At 41.4% G+C, this 14,430-nt stretch overlaps 1 protein-coding gene across 5 annotated transcripts in view; it reads left to right on the top strand.

Moving 5' to 3' along the window:
• Window positions 1-14,430, top strand: part of ACSL6 (acyl-CoA synthetase long chain family member 6) — a 330,780-nt gene that overhangs the window by 286,193 nt on the left and 30,157 nt on the right. For all 5 annotated transcript variants that reach the window (XM_069763930.1, XM_069763931.1, XM_069763933.1 and 2 more), the window contains exons 14-18: window positions 7,742-7,837; window positions 8,610-8,682; window positions 9,669-9,757; window positions 10,259-10,375; window positions 11,563-11,706. In XM_069763930.1, coding sequence (XP_069620031.1) covers window positions 7,742-7,837; window positions 8,610-8,682; window positions 9,669-9,757; window positions 10,259-10,375; window positions 11,563-11,706 — 519 coding nt within the window. The remainder of the gene's footprint in view (window positions 1-7,741; window positions 7,838-8,609; window positions 8,683-9,668; window positions 9,758-10,258; window positions 10,376-11,562; window positions 11,707-14,430) is intronic.

Here is a 14,430-nt window from a genome sequence, read left to right as displayed (position 1 = left end):
CAATAAAATTTGCGAATGGGAAAAAAAAGCACAATACAGCTGACAGGTACAGGGAAAGATGTGGACTCAGCGCCAGAGCCCACATCAAAGGGAGAGACACGACATGCCCAGTACATGGGCATGTCGTGAAGGGGATTAATTCCCCAAAACGTGATTCAAATTCCTCAAACCGTGAATCAAGTAGTGGTGTGGGTGGTTATACAGCTCTCAGCATTCAGAGAAATGCTAGATCTGTACCAGATGAAACAGAGATTTTATAAAGAAATACAACATGCAGCCCAGTAATGGACAGATTGCTGGAATCAAAGTCACTTCTATATCTTGCTGCTCTCCAGAGGGGTTAGCAAAATTCTGGTAACAGATTCCCTGTCAGGGCTCCGTAAATGGCGGCTACAAGTATTTCGGCAAAATCTACACTCCAACAGTCAACTATCGCTTTTTCCTTCTGAACCCTGCTGTTTGCCTTGACAGTCATTTCCGATCACATATAGGGTATCACTGCATTCAGGAGAAATTGCCGAGCAGATTTTGGGGGCCATTTTTACCTGTTACCCCTTGTAAAAATACAAAAGTCAGGTAGCATAATATTTTAGTGGTAAAAGTGGAATTTTTATTTTTAATTTCCAAATGTTATAAAATTCTGTGAGGCCCATATGGCTTCAAAATACTGCACTCCTAGACGAATTCCTTGAAGGGTGTGATTTACACAATGGGGTCACTTATGAGTGATTATTAATGTTTTGGTACCTATGGAGCTATGCTGATAGTGCTCATGATCTATTGCAACAAAATCTGCATTCCAAAAGTCAAATGGTGGCAAAGTACCTTTTGACCACTTATTTGGGTATTGCTACATTTGGGAGAAATTATGTAATAAATTGGAGCATTTTCTCCTATAAAATATTGGCTAAACTTTTAACCCTTCTAACCTCCTTACAAAATAAAAGCACATTTGAAAAATGATGCTGATGTGGGAATGTTAATGGTTTAAGGTTGTAAACTTTCAAATTTTGAAAATTGATAATTTTCATCAAATTTCAGTTATTTTTCTAAAATAATTCAAAACATATTGGCCTAAATTTACAATTAAAATACAAGTACAATTTGTCAAAAATAGATCAGTCTCAAAATCACTATCATATGTGTAAAGATTTTAGAGTTATTAATTATCACATAAAGTGACACTGGTCAGAATAAAAAAAATTGGGGCTTGTGTATAAAGGCCAAAATAAGCTCTAACATTAAGGGATTAATGAATAAAGTACAAGTTATACTAAATCTTTTCCCTCAAAACTATACTATATTCCAATATATTCAGTTTCTCCTGTTCGATAAAAATTGATGTATTAAAGAGTAAATGTTTTAATTTTTTTCCAATAAAATCAGTACTACACATGAGAATGAGAATGTGACGTTAGTCACTACTCATGGAAAAGCCATGAGGTTAGGTAGTCAAGAGGTCCAGGATCAAATATCTGTCACACTATGACGGTCTTCGGTAAGGAAGGGGGGACTCAAACTGGGACCCTAACTATCCCTGTCCCAGGGGGTATTCTTGAAAGTAGCGAGGCCCAAGTCTCCGACCTTACTATGTTCCTGTTAAACTCTGATCTGTCAGCTCCCTCATCCAGTGAGGCATCGGACAGAAATGAAAGGTAAGGCCTTTTTCACAATTCCTTTTTTCGCAATCCGTCGCAATCCGTCGTTTTGGGCAAAAAACGGATCCTGCAAATGTGCTTGCAGGATGCGTTTTTTGCCCATAGACTTGTATTAGTGACGAATTGCAATGGATTGCCACACGTTGCGTCCGTCGTGCGACGGATCCATCGTGTTTTGACAGACCGTTGTCACAAAAAACGTTCAATTAAACATTTTTTGTACATCGCGTCCGCCATTTTCAGCCGTGCATGTGCGGCCAAAAAAAAAAAAAAGCATTAACCAACAATAGGGAGAAGGAATAAGCTAAATGAGAACAGGGACCAGGAGATAAACACACAAACTACAGCAAACGACAGAACACTACAATAAGCCTACTCAAACAGCACACAGCACAGGAAGACAAATCTCTTACCAGCAAGGACAAGAAGGTCCGACCAATGTTTATAGGAAGAGGCAATGACCAGATCAGAAGCAGTTGAAATGTAGCTGCATGTTTCTGACTAGCATAGAAAGATTGTTAACCTCTTCAGCACCAGAGAAAACTAAATACACTTAATGTGGCACACAAATCACACTATCTCTAAAGAAGACTTGTGATTAATTACCAAACATGACTGTCTAAGGGTACCGTCACACTATACGATTTACCTACGATCACGACCAGCGATATGACCTGGCCGTGATCGTAGGTAAATCGTAGTGTGGTCGCTGGGGAGCTGTCACACAGACAGCTCTCCAGCGACCAACGATGCCGAGGTCCCTGGGTAACCAGGGTAAACATCGGGTAACTAAGCGCAGGACCGCGCTTAGTAACCCTATGTTTACCCTGGTTACAAGCCTAAAACTAAAAAAAAACAAACAGCACATATTTACATTCTGGTGTCCATCAGGTCCCTTGCCGTCTGCTTCCCGCACTCACTGACTGCCGGCCGTAAAGTGAAAGTGAAAGCACAGCCGCTGTGCTCTGCTTTCACTTTACGGCCGGCAGTCACAGTGCGGGAAGCAGACGGCAAGGGACCTGACGGACACCAGAATGTAAGTATGTGCTGTTTGTTTTTTTTTAGTTTTACGCTTGTAACCAGGGTAAGCATCGGGTTACTAAGCGCGGCCCTGCGCTTAGTAACCCGATGTTTACCCTGGTTACAAGCGAACGCATCGCTGGATCGCATCGCTAGATCGGTGTCACACACACCGATCTAGCGATGACAGCGGGAGATCCAGCGATGAAAGAAAGTTCTAAACGATCTGCTACGACGTACGATTCTCAGCAGGATCCCTGATCGCTGCTGCGTGTCAGACACAGCGATATCGTAACGATATCGCTGGAACGTCATGAATCGTACCGTCGTAGCGATCGAAATGGTATAGTGTGACGGTACCCTAACTCCAGTTCTTCCAGGGGGCATGATACCCTCATGACAATATCAACAGGGATCATCATAAACAAAGGGGTAAGGTAAAGGCTTAGTCAGGTCACAATTTTGGAAAGGTAGCAGATCAAGACAAAACAGTGAGGCAAGCAGATTGTCAATGGCAAGGTCCAAGGTCGGGCAACAAAGCTCAAATACAGGAATACAGAGCAAGCACACACCACTTGAGATAAGCTACAACTGACACAAATTGAAGGACATAGAGCCACCTAAATAGCCAGATAATCACTCGAATAGCAGACAAATGGTGGAAGACTTGGCATACCCTGGCCCTGATTGGTCGGCTGAATTGTCACTCACCATACTGACAGCTCAGCACGCCCCTGTCCTAAACTGTTACTCATTGCATCCAGACAAACTGAAACTTTGTAATTAGTGATGAGCGAGTATGCTCATTACTCGAGTTTCTCCGAGCATGCTTGGGTGGTCTCCGAGTATTTCAGCGTGCTCGGAGATTTAGTTTATGTCGACGCAGCTGCATGATTTGCGGCTGCTAGACAGCTTGAATACATGTGGTGGATTCAAGTTCCTGTTTGTTTGTGGACCTTTCTGTCTGAAGTTTAGTCTTTAACAAGTGAAATGCATGCTCAATTGGGTTGAGATCAGGTGACTGACTTGGACAATTCAAGAATATTCCACTTCATTGCTTTAATAAACTCCTGGGCTTTATGTTTTGGGTCATTGTCCATCTGTAGTACAGGTCCTTCTCAAAAAATTAGCATATAGTGTTAAATTTCATTATTTACCATAATGTAATGATTACAATTAAACTTTCATATATTATAGATTCATTATCCACCAACTGAAATTTGTCAGGTCTTTTATTGTTTTAATACTGATGATTTTGGCATACAACTCCTGATAACCCAAAAAACCTGTCTCAATAAATTAGCATATTTCACCCATCCAATCAAATAAAAGTGTTTTTTAATAACAAACAAAAAAACAAACAAATAATAATGTTCAGTTATGCACTCAATACTTGGTCGGGAATCCTTTGGCAGAAATGACTGCTTCAATGCGGCGTGGCATGGAAGCAATCAGCCTGTGACACTGCTGAGATGTTATGGAGGCCCAGGATGCTTCAATAGCGGCCTTAAGCTCATCCAGAGTGTTGGGTCTTGCGTCTCTCAACTTTCTCTTCACAATATCCCACAGATTCTCTATGGGGTTCAGGTCAGGAGAGTTGGCAGGCCAATTGAGCACAGTAATACCATGGTCAGTAAACCATTTACCAGTGGTTTTGGCACTGTGAGCAGGTGCCAGGTCGTGCTGAAAAATGAAATCTTCATCTCCATAAAGCATTTCAGCCGATGGAAGCATGAAGTGCTCCAAAATCTCCTGATAGCTAGCTGCATTGACCCTGCCCTTGATGAAACACAGTGGACCAACACCAGCAGCTGACATGGCACCCCACACCATCACTGACTGTGGGTACTTGACACTGGACTTCAGGCATTTTGGCATTTCCTTCTCCCCAGTCTTCCTCCAGACTCTGGCACCTTGATTTCCGAATGACATGCAAAATTTGCTTTCATCAGAAAAAAGTACTTGGGACCACTTAGCAACAGTCCAGTGCTGCTTCTCTGTAGCCCAGGTCAGGCGCCTCTGCCGCTGTTTATGGTTCAAAAGTGGCTTTACCTGGGGAATGCGGCACCTGTAGCCCATTTCCTGCACACGCCTGTGCACGGTGGCTCTGGATGTTTCCACACCAGACTCAGTCCACTGCTTCCTCAGGTTCCCCAAGGTCTGGAATCGGTCCTTCTCCACAATCTTCCTCAGGGTCCGGTCTCCTCTTCTCGTTGTACAGCGTTTTCTGCCACATTGTTTCCTTCCAACAGACTTACCATTGAGGTGCCTTGATACAGCACTCTGGGAACAGCCTATTTGTTGAGAAATTTCTTTTTGGGTCTTACCCTCTTGCTTGAGGGTGTCAATGATGGCCTTTTTGACATCTGTCAGGTCGCTAGTCTTACCCATGATGGGGGTTTTGAGTAATGAACCAGGCAGGGAGTTTATAAAAGCCTCAGGTATCTTTTGCATGTGTTTAGAGTTAATTAGTTGATTCAGAAGATTAGGGTAATAGGTCGTTTAGAGAACCTTTTCTTGATATGCTAATTTATTGAGACAGGTTTTTTGGGTTATCAGGAGTTGTATGCCAAAATCATCAGTATTAAAACAATAAAAGACCTGACAAATTTCAGTTGGTGGATAATGAATCTATAATATATGAAAGTTTAATTGTAATCATTACATTATGGTAAATAATGAAATTTAACACTATATGCTAATTTTTTGAGAAGGACCTGTATGAAACGACGAACAATCAGTTTGGCTGCATTTGGCTGGATCTGAGCACACAGTGTGTCTCTGAATACCTCAGAATTCATTCGGCTGCTTCTGTCCTGTGTCACATCATCAATAAACACTAGTGACCCAGTGCCACCGGCAGCCATGCATGCCCAAGCCATCACACTGCTTCCGCCGTGTTTTACAGATGATGTGGTATGCTTTGGATCATGAGCTGTACCACGCCTTTGCCATACTTTTCTCTTTCCATCATTCTGGTAGAGGTTGATCTTGGTTTAATCTGTCCAAAGAATGTTCTTCCAGAACTGTGCTGGCTTTTTTAGATGTTTTTTTAGCAATGTCCAGTCTAGCCTTTTTATTCTTGATGCTTCTGAGTGGCTTGCACCGTGCAGTGAACCCTCTGTATTTAATTTCATGCAGTCTTCTCTTTATGGTAGATTTGGATATTGATACGCCTACCTCCTGGAGAGTGTTGTTCACTTGGTTGGCTGTTGTGAAGGGGTTTCTCTTCACCATGGAGATTATTCTGCGATCATCCACCACTGTTGTCTTCCGTGAGTGCTCAGGTCTTTTTGCATTGATGAGTTCACCAGTGCTTTCTTTCTTTCTCAGGATGTACCAAACTGTAGATTTTGCCACTCCTAGTATTGTAGCAATTTCTCGGATGGGTTTTTTCTGTTTTCGCAGCTTAGGGATGGCTTGTTTCACCTGCATGGAGAGCTCCTTTGACCGCATGTTTACTTCACAGCAAAACCTTCCAAATGCAAGCACCACACCTCAAATCAACTCCAGGCCTTTTATCTGCTTAATTGAGAATGACATAATGAAGAGATTGCCCACACCTGTCCATGAAATAGCCTTGGAGTCAATTGTCCAATTACTTTTGGTGGCACATGTTAAGGAGCTGAAACTCCTAAACCCTTCATCCAATTTTAATGTGGATACCCTCAAATGAAAGCTGAATGTCTGAACTTCAACTGCATCTGAATTGTTTTGTTTAAAATTTATTGTGGTAATGTCTATAACCCAGATTAAAAAAATGTTGTCTCTGTCCAAATATATATGGACCTAACTGTAGATTTTCACATTACTGAAAAAAGAGATGGCAGTTCTTGCTCATAAGATTCTATGAAGAGGAGTTGAGTAAGGGGGAGCAGAATGTCTGTTCCTGCCTCTAGATCCTCCCTTCTCCATAGATCATTATGAGCAGCTGTGAGCAGGCTGGCAGATGCAGTGATATATAGGAGGCAGATCAAGGGTTAACAGGTTTTAATAAAACAGGGAGTTACTCCATGCAGAGAGAGAGGAAAAGTGTGAGGTAAAATGCAGGCAGAATAGGGAATACAGGGGTTTAATTAGAGGAAAATCAATGCAGGAATCACAAAGTCGTTCTCAAAGAAGTCACTTATCCATCGGGCATCTTCCTGTCAGAAACGGTCCCGGAGTAGATAATGGCGCCAACAGCCGTCGGCACGACGTGGATCCGGTGTGGTACTGAAGAAGGCAATGATACGTTCCCGGCTGGTGACGTTAAGTCTTTGAAACGTCCCGAGGAGTCCTCAGTAAAGAGACTTCGGTTGCCGGCAATGTATAGGCCACAGTCTTGTCAAAATTAAGCGAAGCTCGATGAATATGCACGGGGATTCAGGAAGCGGTACCCGATCCACGTCTCAGTCTCTGTCAGGCGGCACACACGCAGCACTGACCGTTATAGAGCGATTGGCATCTTGATGTCTGGGAGCCAACCTGCACGTGGCGGGCTTCTCGTCAGAGTCTCTGCGGTAGGTTTCTCTCACGGCCGAGCACGCATCTACGCTACTAACGGTCCCCAAAGCAGGACCTCTCACTCTCCTTAGCCGGGCGCTTCCCACCAACTCCGTCTGTTCCCGCGCGCTGTGCTGCCCCTGATCACTCTTAGCCACGCCCCCTATCAGCTCATGCAAAGATCGGATCGGTTGCAGCCCTGACAGTTCCAGACCCAGCACAAGAAAGGCGCCCTCTGCCCGGTTTCTCTTCTTACACAGCAACTACCATCTATCATCTCAGTAAAGTGAAAATCTGTATTCAGTGAGATTTTAGAGATTATGGCCATGATTTGAGAGTAAAAGATTAATTTAGAAGGTGGAAGAAGCAAACTTCTCTGATAAGATATATAACAAAGTTTCTTATCTTCAGTTTTACTATTGATGTATGAAAAAAAAAAAACGGTAGCGTATTTTTTCTTGGACAACCGTTATGCCTAATAGTTCTGTAAAATATTTTGTTTACATCGATATGGTGTGTAATATAAATGTATATGATGGTGTGATGTTTATTATATATATATATATGTTTGTGTCCAGGCAAGTCTTGGGGGACGAGTAAGAATGATTGTAACAGGAGCAGCACCCGCATCTCCCACAGTTCTGGGATTTTTACGTGCAGCCCTGGGCTGTCAGGTAAGTAAAGGGATTTTATGTTTGTTTTGCTGCAAAGGACACTGGTTAACTAGTGCATATCAGAACAATGGTACACCTGGCATCTAATAAACACTTACATCAAACATATTAATTATTAAGGGACAATTGCTGTCTAGCCTGCTTAACCCATGTATCTAATCTGTTTTGCTTACTTGCTAATTTTCTTTTTCCTCTTAAAACAGAAATCATTATTATGTGCTTTTAATTCTACAATTTGTGTATCTTATAGGGGATTTACACTCAGCAGTAGGCAGCATTCACACAGGCACTGGATTCTTGTGTCAAAACAATGTTTATTTCCAAAGGTTGCACAGCACCGATAAAACAAAACCATAAACACAAAATCCCTAGCCTTGTCCAGGCGCTGACTAAATAGACTCCGGCTACTCATACATGACTGAGTTAGTCCAGGCTTAGTCAAACAGCATATATTGTCTGTAGCAACCAGGGATACTTGCAGTTTAGTGCACGCGGCCTGTGCAGTCTCTTCTTAGAGAGTGATTCTGGATTGTCTCTCTCTTAAGCGCCAACACAGATACACTCTGGTCACCTTCCCCCAGCTGACTGACTAAGGTGAACAACTAGCCTGGTTATATATATTAATGCAGAGCACCTAACACTGTTCGATCAGCCGCTGTAGCTCTACGTTTGCGAGTTTGCCATCCTTACACGGGACTTCTACTGATTGCTAGTGCGGTTACTTGTTTCTTTGGACATTTCTAATATCAATAATTAATTATGCATACAACAGGTATATGAAGGATATGGACAGACAGAATGCACAGCTGGGTGCACATTCACGACACCTGGAGACTGGACCTCAGGTTGGACTCATTTTTTACATTTTTAATTTTAGTAAATTCAGAGGATTCAGCACACATGATTTACATCAATCAGCCAAACTACCTGCCTATTATTGTGTAGTCCTCATTGTGCCACTAAAACATTTCTGAGTCACTAACGCATGGACTACGCAAAATCTGTGTGGGGCATGTGCACACCTGCTGTTTCCATTGAGGTTTTTTACTTCTATGCAAGGCAAATTTATTTAAATCTTTAATTAATTTGTGCATGGAATATTGCCCCAGTCTATAAGTGGAAATGGAGTATCTGTAGAGTTGGACAACCAAATTGAAGAAGGTGGAAGTAGATGAAACCTGTTAGATTCAACGTCACAAACTGATGACGCCTAGTGACCTCCAGGGCCTAGATCGGGATTGAGTCTTGGAAATGTGGCATGCAACTTCGGAAAGAAGAGGACCAGTTGATGAGCAGAAGGGTGGCCAGAGAGGTGAGTATTATTTTTTTTCTTTAAATCAATACTCACCTCCCTCTCCGGTCCTCTTCTTTCCATCGTTGGGCACATTTCATCACTGACCACTTCACTATAGGCTAGAACTTCTGGCCGTGACCAGGCCAGAGCTTACTGCTCATAATAAGGTTGTGATGCCTGGATGCAGCCTGTAGTTCTGGTTTATAATGAAGAGGGCAAAGATGTTGTGCGTGACGGTGGAAAGAAAGAGTACCAGACAGCGGGCAGAGAGGTCAATAGTGAGGTGGGTAAATTATTTATTTTTGTAATATCCGACATTTGTAAGTCAGATGTTGGTCCATCAAAGACTCCTTCTAGTCTACTTCAGAAGCTTTCTATACCCAGAAGACAATGAGCTCTTTTCATTCCTTGGTAGTATCTTTTGTGTACAATGCTTATCAAATATTACTATTAATGCATAATAGACATTACTCAGGTGTATTGCAAGATATTTGACAAATTATCTTGTTTTTTACAATACTTGCGTGCCATTTGCAGGACATGTTGGTGCCCCACTACCGTGTAATTTTATCAAACTAGTTGATGTGGAGGACATGAATTACTTTGCTTCAAAAGGAGAAGGGGAGGTATGTACTATGTCTGAATTTACACTCCAGTTGCCACTGATTTAGCAATGTTTCGAATGAAAATCACAAAATATGCTATTTTCAGTATCGAAAATTACTTGCTGATTTTTTTTGTTGTTTGATATAAATGTGTATTAAATTATCCAGTTTTGAAGGATATTTACCAAACGAATAGTAAAAATACCCCTTTAGTGTATAGTTAAGGGAAACTACCCTTATAAATATTATGAAGTCATACATGAAAAGAATACGCACAACTGTTAAGGTTGTCATTACATTTTCAGCTGTCAATCTTTAAAGGAATATTCTCAGTAAGTTAAGGACTAGCATATGCCAGAGCGTAATATCCTCTTAGGGTCAGAACTCTGAGACACCCAATATTCTTGAGAATTTAAAGTGCTTCCCTGTGGCTTCAGCGCTTCATTATTCTGAAGTGACCTGGAGTGATAGGTACACTTTCAGTGTTATCAATACTTTAGGCTATCAATGTCTTTCTTTCAGATATGTGTAAAAGGACCCAACGTATTCAAAGGCTACCTTAAAGATAAAGAAAAGACAGCAGAGGCTTTAGATGAGGATGGCTGGCTTTACACTGGAGATATTGGAAGGTGGCTAACGGTAAGTAACTAATTTGCCAATGTTTAACAAACTAGAATTGATTCATACAGAGTTTAGCCTTCTTTTGGGGGCTATCCCTACATTTCCCATAAAAAGGCCCCCTGTACATTTGTGAAAGAACCTGAAAATTGAACACAACGGATTTTGCTGAACAGCAATTGTTCCGGCCCAGCCATATAAATCACCTGCAAATGTGAAGCTGTTGCCAGAAATCCTATTTCCAGGATCTGCGTCTTTACTACTGTTTTGTACTATCAAAATATCAGAGGAGGATAATTATTTTTGTAGGGAATGAATATAGTAACTGAAGAATGATTGTATATTTATAGCATTGTACAATACCGGAGAATCTTGCATCTGGTAAGTCACCTAGCAGAATATGTACTTAATAGCAAGGATTCCCAAAGGTGTCATTTACTGTGTAGCAAAGAAGTAGGTGGTCTTAAGGTGCATTTACACCGCACGATGTTGTAAGTGAAAATTCCCAGGAATATAGGACAGTTTGTTTCATGATAATAGTGCAGTCTAAAGAAGCCAAAGAGATCACCGTTCTCAGCATTGTTCTGAGTTCATGGATCACACACGTACCCATTATGTCCTAAGGTGCTATTCACATGTCCGTATTTTTACATGGACTGTGTGTCAGTGCCAAACACATGGAGAATGTCCATTTTTTTCCAGCAGCACGGATGACGGGGCTCATGGGTGGCATCAGTGTACAGTATATAGGAGAAGCTTTGTAATGTATTTATTTCTTTATGCATACTGGAAAAACACTGATGACAATGATGGTAAAAGCGGACACATGGATGACACACTGATGGAAAATACTGATGGAAAACACTGATGGCACCAGTACCGTTTTTTTCACGTACGTGTTTTGTACGGACGTGTTGAGGAGGCCTAAACAGGACCTGAGGTGCCGAGAAGGATGGCAGCCTGATTGCGTTGAATGACCTATTACAGATCGTTTTGTGCACATCTGAGGCACGGTCTGCCTGTGTAAGTAGGTTATGAACCAACTGCCAACCGGCAAATATGTTGCCGGTCGGTGGTTGTTTAAGGCTGCGTATCACGCAGTGAAAATGCATCCTTAGATTTTGGGTAGAAAAAAGGATACAATTTATATAACCTGGCACCAGAAGACTGTTGTTATCTTAACATCTTATATTTTCTCTTGAATTTAGAATGGTACACTAAAAATCATAGACCGAAAAAAACATATCTTTAAACTTGCACAAGGGGAGTACATTGCACCAGAGAAAATTGAAAACATTTATATACGCAGTGAGCCTGTGTCCCAAATATATGTTCATGGGGACAGTCTGCAGGTAAGCACATCTTCAGCAATATGTTTGTTGTGTTCAGCCTAAGGCCGGCGTCACACTAGCGAGTTTTACAGACATATGAGAGGCGCAAAAACTATGCATTGCACACTGACCAATGATTCTCTATGGGGCAGCTCCTATCTGCCGTATATTTCTCTGCCGTATTTTACAGGCGTAGAAAATCGCAGCATGCTGTATAGACTGTATTTATGTTTTCATGAATATTTGAGCCCATGGATCCATTGTATGTCCGTTTTGCAAGCCGGTGAGAAAATCACACTGTGCGGATGCCATACAGATTACATAAGGAGGTTTACATGCGCAGAATACACTGCCACACCCTGCCTACGGATGACATACGGATCACTATTTTGGGAACATTTCTGCGTATTACGCATGTAAAATACGGACCGTATTTCCCTACGCTGAGTGTGACCCCGGCCTAATGGAGGACACTGTGTGATAACTGACAATGCTATATATACTAATGAAGGATACAGCATGTAATAAAGGACAATGCTATATATACACTAATGAAGGATACAGCATGTAATAAAGGACAATGCTATATATACACTAATGAAGGATACAGCATGTAATAAAGGACAATGCTATATATACACTAATGAAGGATACAGCATGTAATAAAGGACAATGCTATATATACTAATGAAGGATACAGCATGTAATAAAGGACAATGCTATACATGCTAATGAAGGAAACAGCATGTAATAAAGGACAATGCTATATATGCTAATGAAGGAAACAGCAAGTAATAAAGGACAGTGCGATATATGCTAATGTAAGATACAGCATGTAATAAAGAACAATGGTAAAGATGCTAATGGAGGACTCTGTGCATAATAGGGCCTCTTTCAGGGTATGTGCACACGTTCAGGTTTTTTCGAAATAAAAACGCATTACAATCTGCAGACATATGCATCCTATCATTTAGAATGCATTCTGCAATTTTTGTGTACATGATGCGGTTCTTTTCCACAAAAAAATACATTGCGGTAAAAAAGCAGCATGTTCATTAATTTTGTGGATTTTCTGCGTTTTTCCTGCTATTCTATGCATATCGGGAAAAAAACGCACCAAAAACGCATCAAAAACGTGAAAAAAACGCATGCAGATTTCTGGCAGAAATATCCGGTTTTTGTCAGGAAATTTCTGCTAGAAAATCCTGACGTGTGCACCCTTAGACGTTTGATTTTCTGATATGAGCACTATCTGTGGTTTTCATGGAAAGCTCTCACACTTGTGATAGCCTACGGAATCATTCATACATCTGTGATTTTTTTGTGGACTGAGCGGTTTGCGGAATATCACAGAGACATGTTCAGTTTTGATCCGAGTGTCGGTCAAAATCAGCAATGCAAGTCAATGATTTCTTGCAAAAATTGGACTGCACTCTCATGACATTCGAGTGCTGTCCAATTTCCACTGACTGTCAGAAAGGAGAAGGTGGAGAAACTTTTTTTTTCTTCACAGATGAGAAAAACTGATAACACTCTGATCAAACTATGATCATACGCTGATCAAAATAAACGCTCCATTTTTCTCATACGTGATAAAGACGGAAGTCTGAATGAGTCCTAAGGGAGGACCATGTACTGAGAGGAGTACTTAGGAATTCAGCACACATGCATGGGGGGGCAGGATTAAACAAACCTCCGAACCCAGATTTTGCAGAGACCTGCCATGTTCTGTATATTTGCGCCATGTGTAACTAAACATCCCAGTATAACCTTAGGATAAGCTGAGAGCTGTTTCACAAATAAGAATGGTCATATAGCTCATACAGTGACTGCAGCATTCATTTATCAGGACTTTTCTGAGCAGAGTTTTGCTCATGGAGTGACTGTAAACTTTAATTCTTAAACCAGAGTGTCTTTAATATGCCACTGTGCCTATTAAAATACTATTAATATGCCACTGTGCACCATTAATAAAGTTAATATACCACTGTGCACCATTAATAAAGTTAATATACCACTCTGCTCCATTAATAAAATTATGAAGACGCTGTACCCCAAGAATTAAAGCTGCACTCCCTCATTCTAGTTTTAGACGTGCGCAGTATGGCCATTCTGCTGTTCTGTCGCTCTGTGCTGGACCTTATGGTGTCGCATACTTTTTAAAGCCTTTGCCATCATTGCTGCTGATGTTCCTATGATTCCTGGAAGATGAAAGAAGATGTTCCTGATCTTTCACTGATCCCTGATCTTTCCTAATCCACCCCAATACCACTCTTCCCCCTTTTCATTTCTTTTTTCCTCTCTCCCTCTCTCTAACACCCTCTTCATCTCCCCTTCTGCCACCGAGCACTTGATTGCTGATCATTACTTGATCACTTGATTTTTGGGAGGTTTTTTTTGTTCATGTGTCCTTCAGCCGCAAAGCGCTGTTCAGTGGCACAAATCACTGGTCGACACTTGTGCTCACTGTTTTCCAGGAATTTTTTTGTCCCTATCTGTGCCCCTCCCCCCTTTACACCACTTCAGCGTGTGCATCCTACAGCCACCAAGCCGCTGAACACTACTGATCGGCACCCAAACTAGATTTTGAGAAGTACTTTTTTCCTATTTTTTATCCCTTTTGCACCACATCTAGGCGTGCGTCCTACAGCCGTCGAGCACTGGTCGGAAAGTTATTTCCCTTCGGCTGTTGTTTTTTTGTGTGAAAAATGAATAAAATAATAATTTACACTAGTTGATAGGACT

This window comes from Ranitomeya imitator, chromosome 4 (genome assembly GCF_032444005.1).
Source record: "Ranitomeya imitator isolate aRanImi1 chromosome 4, aRanImi1.pri, whole genome shotgun sequence".
In the NCBI taxonomy this organism is placed as follows: Eukaryota; Metazoa; Chordata; class Amphibia; order Anura; family Dendrobatidae; genus Ranitomeya; species Ranitomeya imitator.
Note: the sequence above shows the minus strand (reverse complement) of the source record. Positions and strands in the feature narration are given on the sequence as shown.